Source organism: Podarcis erhardii, assembly GCF_964252035.2.
Source record: "Podarcis erhardii genome assembly, chromosome: 6".
In the NCBI taxonomy this organism is placed as follows: Eukaryota; Metazoa; Chordata; class Lepidosauria; order Squamata; family Lacertidae; genus Podarcis; species Podarcis erhardii.
In genome coordinates, this window is record NC_138510.1 from 70,860,314 (window position 1) to 70,880,440 (window position 20,127).

Consider the following 20,127-nt stretch of genomic DNA (forward strand, 5'->3'; position numbering starts at 1 on the left):
AGAATTATCATCAATACATGTGTCGTTTGCACTTCAATAAAAGGTTTTATGTAATGGAAAGGTCCTTGCATTCAGGGTTTTCTAAACTAATTTTCTCGAAACAGCTTTTTAAGCTCATTGCCTTTTAAAACTTTTAGCAAAAGCACTGGATGTTTTGGAAAAATCTGGTATGAAACCTCAGTCTGAACTGTCATTCCACTCTACCTAATTCAAAGGGCTATTTAATGGGGGCAGCCTAAGGAAAAGAAAATAAAAAATCACCCTCTGCCACCAAACGGATAACAAAGAACAGGACCCCAATTTGGCTGGTTTGCTTGCCTCCCTTCCTTCTTAGGGTGCAGGCTGTAGCCTGTGCTGTTGGTTCCCCCTCTTTTGAATTTACTGCTAGGAGTCACACAACCTGCCTTGACTTGCCATTGTTTATACTGCAGATGCCAGGAAAGACTTGGGGCTCTAATATCAGCTTTGAGGGTTTATAATTGCCTTAAAGTTAAAGTGGCTCACCCAAAGTTCCACCCTCCTTCTCAATCCCGCATTGTCCTCACCTGCACTACTGCTTTATACCTGGTGGACAGTGGTTACAAGAAGACAGTGAGAGGTGAAGGAAGGCAGGGTAGATCTTGATAGGAGGCAAAGCCCCCTAGGCCTTCCTGGCTGAGAGGGTCCTGGTGGGGCTCTATCATCCGTTGATGGTTTCAGGGTGTAGCCTCCTTTCTGCTTCGGAAGCCAATGAAGAGCGAACAGGCCTCCCATTGCCATGGATTTGTAAAGGATTTGCAGGCAAGTTTCATCTCCTGGCCAACGTAAAGAATTGCAGCCTCATTTAGATGCAAGGGGACAATAGGGATGACACACACAATGATTGATTCTTTCTTTGTTTTAAAGGGGGGGGGGAAATGCACACCTGGCGGAGTGAACCTCAAATGACCAAACAGCTTTTTAGATCAATTTCATGAAACAAAATCCAGAAAGAAGAGAAGGCATTGTGGTACAAGTTTTGCATAGGTTTAAAGGCAAAACCTACATTTGTAATTCCAAAAAAAGAAACCTTAAAAATGGTACTGTCACCAAGAACCGCAATATTCTGTGTTCTTTTAGGAGGTGAGTTTCATTTAAATATTTTAATAAAAAAAAATACCTAGAAAGCAGGTTGCAAATCAAGAAGTGACCAAATGATAACCGATTCTCTGAAGTTCATTGACCACGACTTGCAAGATGAGCTATTTACAAATGAAGCAAGAAATGGTCATCAGCTGTTGATGAAATGCTAGCTCAAGATGTACAGTTTTTGAGCTTTCCAACTGTGGACTGCAGGACGACTCCACCACTTCTCTTTATAAAGTTGTAGTCGTTGGTTCATAGAGGGGGAAAAGAACCACATGGCGGTGGTTCTACTGCAGTTCAGGAGGCTCCGCTTTTCCCAGCAGTTACCTCCGCGTGTGCAAAAATTTATGCCAGCACCACCCATCTTCAGTTAATAAGTATCAAGTTGTCATCGCTCTTCCGTCTGCAGAAAGAAGAAGTTCACCGTTTCAGATGGATAAGAATGAAAAGGCAGGATAAAGCGCTAGAATCTGTAGCTGCAGCTATTTTCTGCGCTTCCAACCTCCTCAGTTATCCTGGCAATGATGAGTCCCAGGCTCTGCTATCATCAGTCCCCTTTCATATATTTAAAGCTCTCTTTGGGTGTTCCCTACATCCAGAGTTCATGAAAAGAGGCAAGAGGGTCTCACAACACATTCCAGATGTTCAGCAGGAATCGCAGGTGGAACATCGGAAAGTTGCCAGTCAGGCCATCGGTCTATCTAGCATGGAGTAGTCTGCATCAAGTAGCAGCAGCCCCAGACTAGGTCACCTCCCAACAATATTTGGAGATGCCAGCAACTCAACCTGCATACAAGGCAGATCGTCTCCTGCTGAACCACAGCCCTTCTGTTATGTACTAAGCTTGGATCCTAGAACAATAGGCAAGTAGGATTCTAGAATGCAACAACTGATTGGCTTGCAGGAAAAGACCAATCAGCTTCCAGGAGGAAGTTAAGCAGCCTATTAGGCTGGTAGGATCGTAAAATGCAACAACTGATTGGCCTGCAGGAAAAGACCAATCAGGCTCCAGGAGGGAAGCAGAATCAGCCAATCAGACGGGACTCATTGTGTAAATAATGTATATAAAAGCCTGAGGTTTGGGGGGCAATTCAATCACTGTTTTACAAGCTGCAGCAAAGAGCATGAAATTACTACAGAACTCCGAGTATATTTCACCTTCCCTGCTATGCACCTACTATGAGGAGCCAAAGACTGGCACAACACCTTGGTGTAAAGAGAAACATCCAGCAAAGACTGAATACTGGACAACATGCATCTCCAGGGGGCATTTGTGCGTCCTCTATTTTAGTTCAAGGCTAGCGCATACATGTTCAGTGTCAGCAAACGACTGCTATGCTCGAGAGAGATATGCAAGGATAGAAGTGGGGCAGGAAAACAAGTCCGGTGCGCTCTGCCCTTAACTTCAAGTTGTCCTTGGACAATAAATACAGGATGTGTCCATATGGGGCTATTTAAAAAGTTATCCAAAATGGGTGAATATTGCTTCAATATTGATAAGCATTTCCTTTCATTTTTGTAAAAAAAAGACAACTATGTCTTTAGGGATATTGAAGGAGCTATTTAAAATGTGGCATTCTTCAGCTGCAGCTTGGAAGTCTTGCTTGACAGAGGTGGGTTTGTAAATATTAACACTCAAGACTAAAAGACTTTAGAAGAAGAAAAAACTGGTTAGTTCCATATGTGAAATCCTGCACTTACTTCCATTTAGCCCTTCTGCTGCTTGGTCCTAGTTGCTGCTGGAGCCCCAGTGCTAGAGCAATATTAGATGCCACAGCAGTCTTAAATTTCAGGGTTTTAGGTTTGATCCTTTTTTTCCTATGCAATCACTAAGAGGCATTCTGGACAATACACCTCACAACCATATGATCCCTGTTGGCTTCCTGGTGGGCAGCCCTGTCCTTAGCACAGTTGATCCACAAGAGGAGAGATTTGCACGTGATCCCTTTCTTCCCCTCCATTGCTAGAAGAAGCCGCTTCCAAATAGTTTTATTTTATTACTTATTATAAATATTTATCTACCGCTATACCAGCCAAACCTATCAAAACAGTTTGTAACAGTGAGATAAAACAATACAAAAAAAGTTTTAAAAAAACCAACAGGGTTCAAAACAAAGGCCAGTAACCCATTGTGGAGGATGTACAAGGAAAACGAGAAAAAAAATATTATGAATCAAATGTTGTTGAAGAGGAAGGAGGAGGGAGGATCAGGCTAAGGCATCACAACAAGAGGCGCTGTGCAGCTATCCCTCTTGCTGTGCTGGGTTCAGCAGAGCAGTGCAAAGCCTCTTCAGCAAAGCGGGAGGAGGAATGCTCCCGCTTCGCTGAAGAGGCTTTGCGCAGCTATCGCTGAAGTCAGAACAGCAAGAGGGATTGCTGTGCAGCTCTCCCTCTTGCTGTTCTGGCTTCAGCGATAGCTGCACAGCCTGCACTCGCTCCATAAGATGCACACACATTTCCCCTTACTTTTTAGGAGGAAAAAAGTGCGTCTTATAGAGCGAAAAATATGGTGCCTCGCAAGACGAAAAGAATCCATTCCGCGAGTCTCTTCGTCTTGCGTTTTTTTCGTCTTGCGAAGCAACCCTATTAGCGGCTTAGCGCTATTAGCGGCAAAGCGGCTAAGCGGCTATTAGCGGCTTAGCAGCTTAGAAAAGGGGGGGGCGAAAAAAATCGCAAGACTCGCAAGACGTTTTCGTCTTGCGAAGCAAGCCCATAGAGAAATTCGTCTTGCGAAGCGCCTCGAAAAATGGAAAACCCTTTCGTCTAGCGCGTTTTTCGTCTTGCGAGGCATTCGTCTTGCGGGGCACCACTGTATACAGAATTTAAAGGAATCTGAAGAAACAACACACTGACCTCTTGCAGCAGCAGAAACTCCTGAACGTTCGTGGCTCTATGCTGTATTCTTCACTGTTACATTCTTTTAGGAATTCTTGTAGGTCTGTGTCTGGGAAACCGATCAGTTGGTATTTCTGAAACAGGAGTTGGGGTGGGGGGAACAATCTGTTTAGGAAGCCACTCTACGTTTCATACTGCTCTCCCGACCCTGTATATCACAGGTGGAGAGGAATGGGTGAAGTTACAGCAGAAGCTTGCAAGGCTAAACCAAGTTGTAGGGTTGCGATCAATTTTTTTTCTTTTTATAGTGCACACTGTAGGGAGGGAGATAAAAATGCTCTCCCCTTTGCATCCTCTTATTCTAGATGGAACAAGCTCAACCTGCAACATCAGTACAAAACTACTAATGTACTTATGCATGGGCTTGACAAAATAATCACACAATTTGCTGTTCCTGCTCCCTATACCCTTTCCAAGACACACTCTGCCAGGCTACTTTAGTACAGGGTTTTCAATACTACTGTTCAAAACAATCAGGGCAGGGAAGACAGTGCTATCTTCTGGCTTTCAGTGTCTTTTGAGGCTGTGCAGCCGAAACAGGACTGCCCTGGCCCATGCAGAGGTGGGGCGGCAACCGAGTACGCTTGCCCTGGGCCACGGAGGGGTAAGCTCGCCAGGGGGCTCCCGTCAGGGACCGACCACTTTTTTTATGGCTTTTATTACTTTATTCCAACAAGACCTCAGATAAACTCTACATGGGCCTGGGACTGCCCTTTACCTGCCTCCTGCCCTGTGGAATGCCCTCCCACCAGATGTCAAAGAGAAAAACAACTACCAGCCTTTTAGAAGACATCTGAAGGCAGCCCTGTTTAGGGAAGCTTTTAATGTTTAATAGGTTATTGCATTCTGGTGTTCTGTTGGAAGCCGCCCAGATGGGCGGGGTATAAATAATAAATTGTTATTGTTATTGTTATTATCCCTGCCTTATTATTACAGCAAAAGTTGGAAGAGCTGAAGTTTCATATTCTATGTGGAGAAATAGCTGCCAAATAGCTTAATAAAATGGAACGTTACCATTCCCAAAAATAGAGAAGCCATAGTTTTGCAACTTACTACAGACAGAGATTGGAAAGTTCCATCACCGTCACATATGGTGCATGCCAGGGCAAGCGAGTGAAATTGAGAGGAAGCCAATTTTCATGCCCCTTTTAACAAACTCTGCCCACCCAGTCTACACGGTTACATACTTTTAAGGAGCAACAACAAAAGTTAGTAAATGTTATTGAAGTCCAGCTCACCATCTGGAAACTTGTTAGATCTTGAACAATAGCTCATCTCTCTTGATAAACACAAACTCAATAAATTTACCTTTATTGTATCATATGCATCCGTAATAAGGGCAATGAAAAGGCTGAGAATCATGTATATGAAGAGGCTAATGAAGGAAAACAAGTAGAGTCGGCTGAAGAGCCACACTAAAGTACTCTTCTGCTGGATTTGAGCAAATGTCGCGAACATGTCATCGCCATTGACCAAAGAAAACAGACACTCGGCTACCGTGTTCAGATCTTCAAACTAGAAAGCAGGAAAAACTGGCATTAGAGACAACTGCACTTGAAAGAATCAATGGCTCGCTTTATAAAATCTTTTTTAAAATCCGCTATAAATTGAACTGCACAGGCCTAAATATCATTCAAACCTCTTAAGTCTGAACTAAAAAGCCAAATGCTATCATATAAACGGTGTGAAATATAAAATAAAATTCTTTGTTCAGAAACTGCCTACTGAGTTAGAAAATAGTGCCGGGACTCTGCATAATGCACGTGCAAAGTTTTATAAAGAACAATGCACCTTTTCTGTCAGCGATTTCAGCAAGATCAAATTTAAACTGCTGTTTGAAGGTATTTTGGACCAAAGAAGAGGATGAAAACGCTTGAACTTCTGACCTAACTACCAAGCCCGGTCTTCTTTCAGTGAAGAGATCATGTTCACAGTCAATGGGCAACTGTGATACAAGACTGCCCTCTTGTGAGAAACCCGAGGGTGAGCCATGGACAAAAAGCCCTACTAGTTTTCAGTTCCCTCCTGAGCAAAACGTTATTTCCTTCGATTTTCTTTTCCAGTAAAGAGTTTTGCTTTACAAAACCAAGTGTTGCGAGTTATTTGGACTCCAAGACATATGCGCTTCATTCAGAATGCAGAGTGAAGCATGCATATACAAATAAGTATCTTGAATGCAGAGTATGCACAGCTTAATTTTTTTTGGCGGGCTTTGAGAACTGTGCTTCAGCCAAACCTGGAGAGCACCGTGTTTGCTTACATGTACTTTTTACATTATCCCAGTTACACAAACTGAGACACCCACATACCTTGTCATGGTATGGTCCTAAAACGATCCAGCCACAAAAAGTATATCCGAGGTATATCATCCCAGCACAGCAACAGAACCTTAGCACTTTGGGCAATGATGCTTGCATTGTTAAAATGAGCACCTATGAAAGGAGGAGAGTGTTACTTTCTTTTCTTGGAAGAAAGGTGGAATCTAATCCATCATTGTACCCACGGTTGTAAACATGTTGTTCCCAGGGAGTCTCCCATCCAGACGTTGACCAGACCCAGACCTGCTTGTCTGAAGTAAGGTTGTGTTCTCACCACGCATTAAAAGGAAGGAAAACGCCACTACTGATTTTTTTTTTACTCTAGTGCTTACATTATAGGTCTGGAAGTAGCCTAAGTACCGAATGACTCCAACCCAAACGAATAAAGTAGACGTGCCAAGCAAAATACTGCAGACATCATAGCTTGTAAGATTCTGGAAGAAAACAAAGGAAAACAAGATTTTGCACAGTTGATTCCACCAAAAAGCATGGCTTAGCAATTTAGGATTCCCACAGCCGCTGCTCCAGAACAGGCCAAAATATTTACGACTGGTTTTTTGTTTGTTTTTTAAGGCTCACCTTGGCTTTTATTTCCATTTTCATGATGGAGCCTATGATAGTCATCACATCACTGATAATCACCAGGACGTACCACCCGTTTAAGAACTCCAGGCGGTCTGCATTGCACACGTGGCGATTATATCGCTCCAGGAAGAAATTCACAAATCTCTGTTTTTAAGCGTTGAGAAGAACAATTAGAAAGCTCCCACTCTTTCAGAGCAGAAAACCTATTTACTTCACGTTACTAGAGTCCACCAAGTGACTATAACAGGTATTGCACTAAATTGTAGAGTGGTTTTGTTTCACGACTATGGATGGCCACCAGAAGATTGCGAAAGATAATTAAATTTTATATTTGCCATAAATGTGTGGGCAATAATTCCTTTACACAGCGCATGGCCCCTTACCGGTCTTGTTGTCTAGTCTAGCATACTGTTCTTACAGTGGCCAACCAGATTCCTTAAGCCCAGAAGCAGGGCATGAGTGCAGCAGCAGTACTCCAATTCTGTTCTAAACTCCCCAATTGAAATATACTCGGAGTTGAGAGTGGATTTCACGCTCTTTATTCAGCTCATAGTGATGAGGAGGAATGGAAGTTCCCCCAGAATGTCTGCTTTATATAAATTATTTACACAATAGGCTCCACATGATTGGCTAATTCCGGAGGATTCTCCTGTAGGCCAATCAGGTTGCGGATTCACTTCCACCTGGAGCTGGATTGGGTGGCTCCTGTGAACCAATCAGACTGCTGCATTCTGGATCCTATTGTTCGAGGACCAATCAGACTGCTGCATTCTGAATCCTATTGTTCGAGGACCAATCAGACTGCTGCATTTTGGATCCTATTCAACTCAGTACATAACACCAATTCTGTTCTAATCAACTAGTATTCAAAGGTATGGTGCCTCTGACAGTGGATGACAGCCTTATCCTCCATGTTGCTTGAGAGACAAATCCAAAATTGCCAATAGTACAGCCACCATAGAGAACTCCTGACTAAGCTACAAGGCAGATAATGCCAGACAAATTGTTCTTACTTTATTTCTTATAGGTTCAGCCCATCCTTCCTGTTTTAGGATAGTTTTTTGTTTGTTTTTTTAAGCCAAGCACACATCTACTACAAAGACAAAGGTATGCTTACTTTTTGCAGCTTCAGAGCAAGAATGATGGATCGTGTGCAGAGGATAAGGGAAGCGATGCAGATGACAATGACAGCCCCATCAAAAACCAAAAGATACTGTGTGTTTTTCTGAACTATTAGAGGAGATTAAAAAAATGCAAAATTTAATCAGCATAGGGGTGCTCAAGTAATTTAGAGAGAAAGTCTAAATTACATTCCCCTTTCTTTCAGTAAGTCTTAAATGAAATAGAGGGCTGAGAAGCAAAAGAAGCAAAAGAATGAACAGGAAAAAGTTATTGCACATCTGTAGGTGGACCACCTCTTCCAAAAAGCAGCCCTCCAACAAGAGTGAATAGAATTCAGTCTTATGAAGAGGGCTTGCAAAACAATCCAAGTAGTGTCCCACTTGAGCTAAAATTTTAACATTATTATAGCAAAGTAAAAATGCAGACATGGGATCAGGTTTAATGGCTAGCAGGATCACCTTTGCTAGCTGCAGCACAATGTCGCTGAACAAGCCTGTCCCTGTGTAAAAATTGCTGCTTGCAAGAAAGTTAGTTCTGCAAATTGCCACAGTGCCACCAGCCCCTATGCCAACTCATCAGCGAAACACACACGAAAATCCCAGGCTTCTTTGTGCTCATCTTCAAACATGGATATAGTTCTCTCACACACAGATACTTACTAGAGCCAGTTATGTTCCAGTCTTTACATTCTTCAATATCAGCATCCGTATCAAAAAATATTTTCATTTTACCACTGTGGGCTTTATTGTTAAAAGTAATCTGTTGAGATAAATGTTGTTGTTTTTAGTTTACTTGCTTGAAGCAATACAGCATCGGTGTGCATTACTCACACACAGTGCTTATTTTTCCCAGAAAAAGAGGTGCCGGAGCTCACCATGAACTTCTCCCTTGTTCTCTTAGAAGGGCAATGGTGCCCACCTGAGATGTGTTGGAACGGAGCTTCTGGAAATAAAGGCCCTGCTCACACATATCAACTTTTACACATCTGAAAATTTTAAAATCAATATACTTTGTGTGCAAACACACAGACAGACACGCACCTTCCAAAGGCCTGACAATCATGTTGTCCCAGACCTACTGTGGCCAGAAGACAGAACCAGGCATCAATACCCTGAAAATTAGGATCTATAAATTGGATGCTAGGTTAGACCCCTCCCCTTCCACCAAACAAGCCAGAGCATACATGTAACATACACACACACACACATAGCTTTCCTAAGGGGTCTGGATATAAGTAAGAATTGAACTGGGATCTTTTTAAACAAACATGATTTCACATGGTGTCTCCAAAGAACCACCATCCGATTTAAAGACTGTGCAGTAAAAAAAAAAATCCCACATCCAATGCTTGCCAATGGCACATAAGCATTGCTGGAAGGCACATATACTATGTAAAAAGAAAAAATTGAGGATCCATGAGGGTAACAACAAGGCACAGAACACATCTGTGGACACATGATCTATAAATTTGATGGCAACCCTTGTAAATAGTATGGTGATCTGTAACGATCCATGTCATTCATTCATTCATACATACATACACATTACACACACACACATACTTTGGCAGCGCTGGAAAACACCACATGTGCTATTTTTTTGAAGTGGCATTACAAAATAAAATAATAATATATATTTTTTGTACATGTCTAATAGGGTCCCTTTTGAAAACACTGAGGATGCTGGCACAAAGCTAAAAGTTGTTCATTTTCTTAACAGGTGTAATAGAAAAATACAGACAGAACCTTTAAGACACTCTCTGCCCAATTATGGCAAATACGCATTTGGAACGAGGACTAAAACTGAATTGGACAATATTTACAACGAGAAATGGGCAGAAGTGTTCTCATCCAATATTATATCACAAGGTTGGTGTAAATATCAGTGATTTTTACTGTTCTGTCAATGGAAACAATTGCAACCTGTGATTTGACAGTGGTTGAGGGAAGGGGGGGCGGGGAATTATGCACTTTATGTTACAAATGTTTCATTGGATCCAGTGCGCGCATGTTCTTTCTTTCCCTTGCCCCACCCTGATTCTTCTGGAATTAAAATTCCCACCCACCCATCTCCTTTTTCAGTGTCCCATATTGCTCCCCTTTACCTCCTGTCCATAGCTGTCAACTTTTCCCTTTTCTTGCAAGGAATCCTATTCGGAATAAGGGAAATTCCCTTTAAAAAAAGGGAAAAGTTAACAGCTATGCTCCTGTCCTCTTGGCCACTCTTTGCTGATCCAAACTTGGAGCTAAAGAGGAAGTGTAGAACTCTGCCACTCTACCAACTTCCTCCTTCAGCTCTATGTACTTTTCAAGGTGGGGGCGGGGAGCCTATTGAACTGAAAAGGAACTGAAGCCCATTGTAAGTAATTTAAGAGACAGGATCACATTGTCTATGTGTATAATAACAAGAACAGCACTTACAGTATTTTCAAACTCATAGCAGTCAGGCAGTTCACGAGAATGGATGGTTTGTAGATCAATGCCTTTCAGTTTGAATGAAATTATCACCTGTATCAGCCTGGGTGCAAGAAGATACTGTATTATGTTAGGTTCTCCCCACTTCTTTAGAAACACAAATAAAACTGGTGTCCCCAAACCGCACTTTACCTATAAAACTCAAAGTTGAAAAAAGACGAATTCTTAAAGTGGCCCGTTTCGTCGTGTGGTTTCACAACAATGCATTCTGGAAGTGAAAGGAAAAACCAAAAGACATAAATGCATTTCTAATTGTACCACAAGGAACCTAGAACTGTGATCCTAGAGACATCTACTTGGGAATAATTCATTTTAGGACTATTAAGACTATGGAGGATTATGCAGCAAAACAGCAACCTTTTTGACCCCAGGGTTTGACCCCACTTTGCAATGCCATGCAATGGCAAATCTCAAAAACAGTCTGTCATCTTCTGCATGTAAATAGCACGCTACTTCTCTATCCATGCAGCCCAAAGCCTATGCATGTCTAATTCCCACCAAATTAGCTATGAGGAACAATAGGCTCTGTCTCTATATAAAGCGAATCCATGCAGACAGTGAAACTGCTCCAAGAATTTGTTCATCTGTATTAGATTGCCACAATGGTAAGGAATTTTAATATGAAATTGGGGGCAGAACGGTCATATGCACGGGCTCACAGAAGTATACTGTAGCTTTTGATTTTATACTGGTACCTCCATCAAGACACAGGTGCAACTTTTAGTGCATGTGTTCAAATATAAACCCCAAAGAAAGAAATCTACAAGGTAGCAAGAGCAAATTCACAGGAATACCCGGAACTTCTCTACAGGTTGCTAAATTGTTGTGTGCTGTAATCACATCAAGGAATGGAAGACTTGTGGCAGAGAGACGCCACAGCTGCATATTTTTTTACAGATAGGAGCATTCGCAAGAAGTAACAACATGATAAAAGCACTTGTAAACAGCCTCAAAGTATAAAATGAGTTGCCTGGTGCAATGGGAAGCCTTGAAGATTCTACACCTTCATACACCTGTTGTTTTTAAAAACACTGGCAGCTAAACTGTACAAAAAGAGTACAAAACCTGTATAAAAACAGGTGATATAATGGGATTCAATTCCTCCTTCGTCAACAAAGTTAGACCGATTTTCTCCCAGAGGAAAAAAAAAATTAGCACCATACCTTCTTCAACCGTGCTGTCTATGTGCAGTGTATCATTGGAGGAAAGTACTGTGCCTTTCTTATACTCTTCTTTACAAATCTTTAAACCTCGCAAGTCATCTTCATCTTGCTCATAACCAAGTGTACCCAGGGATATATTCTTCAGTTGCCGGTACTAGTTGAGAAGCAAACACACAAAACAAAAACACTTATTCAGAAAGGATGCAAACCAGTAATGGCAAAACCGTATTTTCAAGTGATATGCTAAGAGTACCTGTTCACATCTGGAACGAGTCGCTGGTGAATATGGGTTTGAAAGTGGTTGTTGCTACAACCCAGAAACTGGACCATCTAAAGCAATGTGAACTATGATATTAAACTCTGTGTGTGGATGCCATAAAACGGAAGCTTACCTGATCGACCACAAAATGTATGCTATCGTAAGCATCTTGCTGTGTGTACACACTGCAGCTGTAGTCATCCTCATCAAAGCCAGAGTAGTTTCTCAGAAACAGGTGCTTGAAAGCCATAGTGTTCTCCTCTTTGAAAGAAACCACCAACTGGTTACTCAGACCAAAAAGGACGAGCTTTACATAAATGAAAAAAGAGAGAAGAGGTAGATCCTGTCATGCACAACACAATGCATCCAATGATGGGCCTTTTCAGATGTAACACACCCTGGCTCACTAAAACATGATTCAGTAATATGGGAGCAAACATCAGGCCTGAAAGTTGCTGCTTCATTTCATGTACCAACATCAACAATTCAGTCCTGCATTTGCTAGCCAGGATATTAAACTAATTTGCTCCAGATTTAAGATCCTGGGGAGTAAGCAGACTTTGTAAAAACAAGGATCCCCCACTTAAGAACCCTGACATGATCAGAACACAAAGTAAACATGTGAAAGGGAAAACATGCAATGGTTTTACAGCTAAACTATGGTTCTACCACTGAGAGAAACTATAGTTTAGCAAGCTTGGATTGTGGGACATTGCTTAGGAATTTGACCATGATCAATCTGATGACTGGAAATGCAGAGGGAATGATATGATCAGGTCATTCATTTCTTGACCTCAATCCCCATTATCATATACAGTGGTACCTCGCAAGACGAATGCCTCACAAGACGAATGCCTCGCAAGACGAAAGAGTTTTCCGTTTTTTGAGTCGTTCCACAAGACGAATTTCCCTATGGGCTTGCTTCGCAAGACGAAATGTCTTGCGAGTTCTTGCGAGTTTGTTTCCTTTTTCTTAAAGCCGCTAAGCCGCTAAACCGTTAATAGCCGCTAAGCCGCTAATAGCCGCTAAGCACCGTGCTTCGCAAGACGAAAAAACCGCAAGACGAAGAGACTCGCGGAATGGATTAATTTCGTCTTGCGAGGCACCACTGTATTGTAAAAAAAATTGTTGCGTCTCATCTTAAGTTGCTATATTATTTGCTATGGCGTGGAAAATGTCAAGACTTTCCATTAGAGATTGGGCACCGATTTATGAAGAACTGTATTTACCTTACTGTAAAGTCTTTACTGTTAGCTACTGTAAATGCTTCCCTTTCTCCCCTCATCCACACAAATCCAATTAGCACTCCACAAAGTTCCAGGTAGAGGCCATGCCTAGCATGACTGTCAAAGAACTTTTAAACTGGAAAAGCAGGGGAATGTACCATATTTTTCGCTCCATAAGACGCACCTGACCATAAGACGCACATAGTTTTTAGAGGAGGAAAACAAGGGGGGGGGGGAATCTGAACGAAACAGTGGATGTATGATTTTTGTGGTTCATGCTGTGGCCACAGACATGATATGTGATTTGACAGTGAGTTTGGGGTAGCCCAATGCAAAAATCCTGAGAATCCATGTGGATCTGTGCCATTGCAGCCCCACGAAACAGTGGATGCGTGATTTTTTGATGCAGGCTGTAGCCATGGGCATGCTATGTGATCTGATGGTGAATTTGGGGTGACCCAGTGCAAAAATCCTGAGGATCTATGTGCTTTTACCTCCCCCCTCCCAGGCAGCCTCCTTTATCTCTAGAGTCCCTTATCCTTCCTTATCACTTGCCAATCAGCTGCTCAGCGGTTTTGTTTCAACACCCCGTTCCCTCTTTCTAAAAAAAAAAAAAGAGGCATGATCTGCTTTTTGCCCCTGGGCAATTCAGCTCCAGGGACCACACATTCGCTCCATAAGACACACAGACATTTCCCCTTACTTTTTAGGAGGAAAAAAATGCATCTTATGGAGCGAAAAATACAGTACTTGGATTCTAATGAACATAAACCATGAGCTATGGCTCCCCTTCCCCCCCCCCCGAATCATCTACAAATGATCTGAAGGAACATAAGAGTACACACAGTGTCGCGTATTAAATGAAATAAGTGGTTTTTTAAACCACTTTAGGCATTTAAAGTTGCTGGCCTTTTAAAGTTTTCGTAAGGGTAAAAAGATGCTTGGTTGACATCTCTTTGATGTTTCATGACCAGCGAGAAGTGAACATCTTCAGAGTAGCAGGGAGGAAGTTTTGTGAATCTAGAGAGGCTTTCCCATAACTAAGTCTTCAATAATTCTGAATGTAGTCATGTAGGCTTAAGAATCCGATGAATACTCCCAGCGATCTTAAAATATCTGTGTAGACCTTGGGAGAATCCATCTCTACCACGGGGCAAAGCAGCTGGGGAGTTGAATTGGTTCTACTTCTGCTCTTCGCAGTGGCCAACACAAGCTAAATTAACTCAGGTTTGTACAGCAGCTTCTAATAATCTCTTTCTCTCTTCCCCTCTCTTCCATCTTCAAATCCCCACCAATCTTCTGACAGTAAGGTAAAGGTAAAGGGACCCTTGACCATTAGGTCCAGTCGTGACCAACTTTGGGGTTGCGGCGCTCATCTCGCTTTATTGGCCGAGGGAGCCGGCGTACAGCTTCCGGTTCATGTGGCCAGCAGGACCAAGCATGGCGAACCAGAGCAGTGCACGGAAACACCGTTTACCTTCCTGCCGGAGCGGTACCTATTTATCTACTTGCACTTTGACGTGCCTTCGAACTGCTAGGTTGGCAGGAGCAGGGACTGAGCAACGGGAGCTCACCCCGTAGCAGGGATTCAAACCGCCAACCTTCTGATTGGCAATTCCTACTGTCCCTTTCTGACAGTAGCAAGCAATAAAAACCAGAACATCCAACAAGAAACAAACTTGTTATAGTTGTTTTCCTAAAATTAGCATTACTTTTAAATTATCACTATGCATTTGAGAACTTAAGAGCCTGCAGGATCACGCCAATGGCCCATCTAATCCTGTATCCTGTTTGCACAGTGACAGCCTGTGAGAAACTGGAAAGAAGGACTTGCACACATGAGCACTCTCTCCTCCTTTAACTAGCATTCAGAAACACAATACCTCCGTGGTGCATGGATTTTACATCTTTCCTGCCCAGTCAAGAACTGACAGGTAGGCAGAATATTTTTTATTTATTTTTTAGTCTAAGAGGTGGCCTGAATGTGCATTCATTTTATAGCTCTAGGTTTATAATTCAAAGCAGCACATGCTAAAACAGGGCAATCAATTCACTTGACCACAAGAGATTAAAAAACACTTTTTGCAATACAAAGCTACCAAGGCTGCAAGAAAGTGACCCCAGGTGGAAAAACAAAGTATGGTATAAACTTCATCCTTCATACTTACATGGCAGCATACTGCAATCCAGCATGAAGGCAAAAAGGAAATATTTTATTACTGTAGTGATACGTCAGCACTATACAGAACGCTTCCCTCAAAACTGTTCCGAGATTAAAAGTCAGCATGTTCTTAGACAAACTGCTCCTATGACCCTTTAACTTCAAAACTCGGCACTTGTATATTCACATAAATACGTTGCACAAACTTCTGAACCCTCTTGCCTTTTGTAAAAGTTTGATGAAGAAGAAGAAGAGTTTGGATTTGATATCCCGCCTTTCACTCCCTTTAAGGAGTCTCAAAGCGGCTAACATTCTCCTTTCCCTTCCTCCCCCACAACAAACACTCTGTGGGGTGAGTGGGGCTGAGAGACTTGAGATAAGCGTGACTGGCCCAAGGTCACCCAGCAGCTGCATGGGGAGGAGCGGAGACTCGAACCCGGTTCCCCAGATTACGAGTCCACTGCTCTTAACCACTACACCACACTGGCTCACACTGATGTCCCTGAGAAAGTGCCAGGACAATAAATACACTCAAGTGGGGGGGGGGTGCACAGAGAAAGACAATGAGAAGCTACAAGGGGAGAAAGGGGTATTTGTAGGATACATGAGCTCTGCTTCCCTAATGGAGGAGGAGGAGGAGGAGGAGGAGGAGAAGGAGAAGGAGAAGAAGGAGAAGAAGAAGAAAAGAAGAAGAAGAAGGGCTTTTTGCAAATTCCTCACTGGCGTTTTCGAGACATTCTCCATGGCTGCTGAAAACAGGGCATGAGTGCAGCAGCAGTACTCCAATTCTGTTCTTAACTCCCCAATTGAAATATACTCGGAGTCGAGAGTGGATTTCATGCTCTTTATTCAGCTCATAGTGGTGAGGAGGAATGGAAGTTCCCCCAGAATGTCTGCTTTATATACATTATTTACACAATGGGCCCCACGTGAATGGCTAATTCTGGGATTCTCCTGTAGGCCAATCAGGTTGCGGATTCACTTCCACCTGGAGCTGGATTGGGTGGCTCCTGTGGACCAATCAGACTGCTGCATTCTAGATCCTATTGTTTGAGGACCAAGCAGACTGCTGCATTCTGAATCCTATTGTTCTAGGACCAATCAGACTGCTGCATTTTGGATCCTATGCAACTCAGTACATAACAGCTGCAATTCTGTTGACCCCACATGTTTATAAAAGTGTGCAGAGCCTTCTAAGAAACTAGCATAGCTCTATCTTGGGTTGATTCTGTGCTGAGCCACTCCCATGCTGTCAAGCACATGGCACTGCTTGCCATCCGTACATTTCAAGGCAAGGCTATCAAGACAATCCTTCGCAACATCTAGCAGCTTATTCTTACCCAGCATCCAACACACAGGTTACTCCAATAATAAGGGAGGTACAAGGCTGGAGGTCCCCCAAATGTGGAAGCCCATCCCTGTATGTGGAATACCTTTCAGGCATAAAGCACAAGGAACTATCAGGAACTAAGGCTAAAGTTCCAGCAGAGTGAAGTTAAAAGAAGAAGGGGAAACATGCATAAACAGACAAATTATCATGATCTTAAGCTGAATACCATCCAAAAGAAACATTAGCAACCTGGAGTCACCGATAGGACTGTTCATTTACTTATTCATTAGGCATGAAGAAACAATATCCGATTCCGTGCAAGTAAATTTTTTAAAGTTACCTGGGTAGTAACCAAAACTATCTTCAAAATCTGAAGTCCCAGTTTCCATGGTATCTGACGTCTAGCTCGATATTTATCACATGGATTCATGAAGTAGAACTTTAAATCCTCTTTTAGGGACTGTTCTTCTTTAAAATCCATATCCAGCTGTGTCATCATACTTCTGCCACAAACAAAAGGTTGAGGATTTAAATTTAACACATCTTAACATTGTGCATATGGATACTCCATACCATCGTTGAAAAGCATTAAAGAGTAAGGCCTTCGCATTAAAGAGAATGAAGGCACATTGCCCCAGGTTCCAAAGGGAAGGTTTGTTTCATCACACCTTGTCAGCCTGCTTATACATCTCTGCTGGCATTTTAAAAAATAGCAGCTAGTAAACATTAACATAAAGTAAATCAGATTAACCCAAGATAAGCCGAAGTCTTCTGTAACCTAGATACCTTTGTAAGAAGACTTGAATTGTTCTTAGGATTTTTCAGACTTCTTTCTGCAAAGCAACTTCAGTATAACCAATCTGAGCTATGGGCTAAGGTCCAAATTACGTATTATACACAAGGGGAGGGACGCTTCAACCCATTTCCCAATCCAAGACAACTTCCAGCCCTTGCCTGCAAGATTCCATGCTTCTGAGGGTGTGCAATAGGGGAAGAGCAGAAGAAAAGCAGAACAAGGGGAATGTCATTCTGCTCTCCCTATTTCGCCACTGAGAATCATGTGCATTGTTCACTTCCAAATCTGAGGCTTATCAAAAAAAAAAAAAAAAGGAAAAAGAAAGAAAGCAGGCTGTGAAAAATTTCCTTGCATACAATTACATAAGGTACAGTTTGGTTCCTAAGGCACTGGGAGGAAGGGTTCTCGCAGCATGTTGTTGACACCTTACCAACAGAAAAGCAGCCGAGACAATTTCGTTTCCTCTAACCTTTTTGCTATAACTAGCCCTGTAAAGCTGCACAAACGTCAAAGCTATAAAAACATCCCACTGCCATAAAAGGAATTATTGAAGCCAAAGGTCTCTGTGGTTGTGCATTAGCCAAACAAACCCAGAACTTGCCACCTATCTCACGACTAAAAATAATCACACTGAAAGACCCACTGTATTCTCTGGTGTGAGAGCAAACACAGCCTTCCCGGAAAGTCCTAAATAAGTACTTAACTCAGTTCTGCCCTGCTAGTTGCAGAGCACTGAGCTGTGAGCACAGGAACAGCACCGTCTGGATGGTGCTCTGGGCAGGAGATATGCATGGATGGAGTCTCAAGCAGAGTTTGGTATGTCACAAAACACCAGCTGGACAACTACAGAATAAGCCAAAGCCGTTTTGAAAAGTCTGTGGGTTCCTGTGTAGTTTTCATCTTGTAATGCCCACGTCACTTAGCTTCAGAGGCAACCCCATCCATCCAAACCCACTGGTTTCAAAGATGTGAAATTATCCAAGATGCCAACTCACGGCTTGTAGTAAAGATCTGCGGTGGCATCACGGTACTGTGTCTTCTGATGGAGAATTTGAAAGGTTTGAACAGAAGCATTCACATGTTACATTCGTGACTCCAGTCCCGATCCTGTTACAACTCTCACCTACTTGCAAGACACCTATTTGAGTAACATCACTTGGTGCAATTACCGTATTTCAGTAAAGCGTTACATAAATGCCCAAGTCTTAACTATGGGAGCAAGATCTTACAGGCCTCCTTGTGGGTCTCTTGCTTCTTCTGCCTTATCAGGCCAGACCCAGATGTCATCAGCCTAGTCGGGTAAGTTACCATTCATTTACCAGCTTTCAGGAAGGCTGCCAAAATCTCTGAAGCAGGTAGCTTAAGTTTGCTATACTCTCTGCGTCACTTTTTTTTTTAAAGAGGAAAACAGGAAAACAACCACCAAAACAACAGCCAACTCAGTCAGTAGAGCAAAAGGCTGCTAATCTTAGAGTCGCAGGTTTGAGCCCCACATTGAGTAAAAGATTTCTGCATTGCAGGAAGTTGGACAAGATTAGCCTTGTGGTCCCTTCCAACACATGGAAAGCATAATGCTGGTGGTCAACAAAAGAGGTTTAAAGACTGTCGCAAGGCAAATCTAAAAAAATGTAGTATAAACACTGACAACTGGGAAACACTGGCCTGCGAGTGCTCCAGTTGGAGAACAGCCTTTACCGAAGGTGTCATGGGCTTTGAAGACATTTGAACTCAGGATGCAATGAGAAACGTGCTAGGAGGAAGGCATGCTTGGCAAATCCACACCGTGATCAGATCCTGCCCGGAAACCAATGTCCACACTGTGGAGGGACGTTGGATCCAGAATTGGCCTCCACAGTCACTTATGGACTCATTGTTAAAACCGTGTTTATGGAAGACAATCTTACTCGGCTACGAGTGATCACCGAAGAAGAAGAAGAAGACAATTCTATTATTGAAACACCAGGTGACGTTTGGCACACTTGTTCTGAATAGCCCCAAAACACCGTTGGCTGCCTGCTTTTGAGCAACAAGACACTAAAATCAACATCTGGGGATTGTTATAGATTTGGGGGAGGCCCCTCTAAACCCTAGAAATTAATAAACGGGAGGATTTTGATTAATTGTGAAATAAATGAAAGTACAAGTTGCAGAACTGTTCCAGTTGAAATAGTATATTAAAATTAGCTAACTTGAAAAAGGGTACCTTAGCACCAAACCTTTATTAGGTTTATTTATTAGCTGTCCTTGCACTTCTAAATTCTACTGTATTAAAAAAAAAAAATCCCTCTCCCCATGGACCAACAGTATTGCCTACACAATTTGATGAACTCTTGATTTCAATTTGGAGAGGGTGGGGAGGGCAGTTTAAAAATAATAAACGAGAACAGATCACAGCGCAGTCCTGTCGACGTCTACTCCGGAGTAACCCCGCCAAGTTCAAGGGGGCCAACTTCTGCCCCTCCGCTTCAAGCACCGTATTTTCCGCGAACCCACCTCCCCGCGCCCGCTCTGCGCTCACCTGGTCACCCCCGTGGGCAGGTAGCCCAGCGCCATGCCGCTGCACGGAGACGGGGGCTGGGCGCCTCCTCCTGCGGCTCTGCCCGCGGAGACGTACTCAGTAAGCCGCGCGGGACTCATCGCGGAGGAAGAGCCCGGCCGGCGAGGGCGTCACGTGGAAGGAGCGAGGAAAAGCGA

General features: G+C 42.8%; 1 protein-coding gene across 2 annotated transcripts; it reads right to left on the reverse strand.

Moving 5' to 3' along the window:
- Nucleotides 1-1,178: 1,178 nt before the first annotated feature.
- MCOLN2 (mucolipin TRP cation channel 2) lies at nt 1,179-20,091 on the reverse strand. 2 transcript variants are annotated; one of them, XM_081865953.1, is made up of 14 exons: nt 19,952-20,091; nt 16,978-17,140; nt 12,054-12,227; nt 11,662-11,815; nt 10,631-10,706; nt 10,445-10,541; nt 8,684-8,783; nt 8,020-8,132; nt 6,897-7,046; nt 6,650-6,751; nt 6,309-6,431; nt 5,308-5,514; nt 3,958-4,073; nt 1,179-1,507 (listed from the first exon to the last, which is right to left on the reverse strand). In XM_081865953.1, exons 1-14 carry the CDS (start codon nt 20,068-20,070, stop codon nt 1,471-1,473), a joined length of 1,731 nt encoding a protein of 576 aa, XP_081722079.1. In that variant the 5' UTR covers nt 20,071-20,091; the 3' UTR covers nt 1,179-1,470. The 2 variants fall into 2 exon arrangements, with proteins under 2 accessions (XP_081722079.1, XP_081722080.1); XM_081865954.1 differs by lacking the exon at nt 19,952-20,091 and adding an exon at nt 17,424-17,682.
- Nucleotides 20,092-20,127: the final 36 nt, after the last annotated feature.

Bases quoted from the DNA above. Each gene is read 5' to 3' on its own strand.
- MCOLN2 (XM_081865953.1), bottom strand. From the start codon at position 20,070: ATGAGTCCCGCGCGGCTTACTGAGTACGTCTCCGCGGGCAGAGCCGCA. The intron at 12,228-16,977 runs GTAACTTTAAAA...ATTTATGTAAAG, and splicing joins TAGTTTTGGTTACTACCCAG to CTCGTCCTTTTTGGTCTGAG. The intron at 10,542-10,630 runs GTAAAGTGCGGT...TCTTGCACCCAG, and splicing joins TTCAACTTTGAGTTTTATAG to GCTGATACAGGTGATAATTT.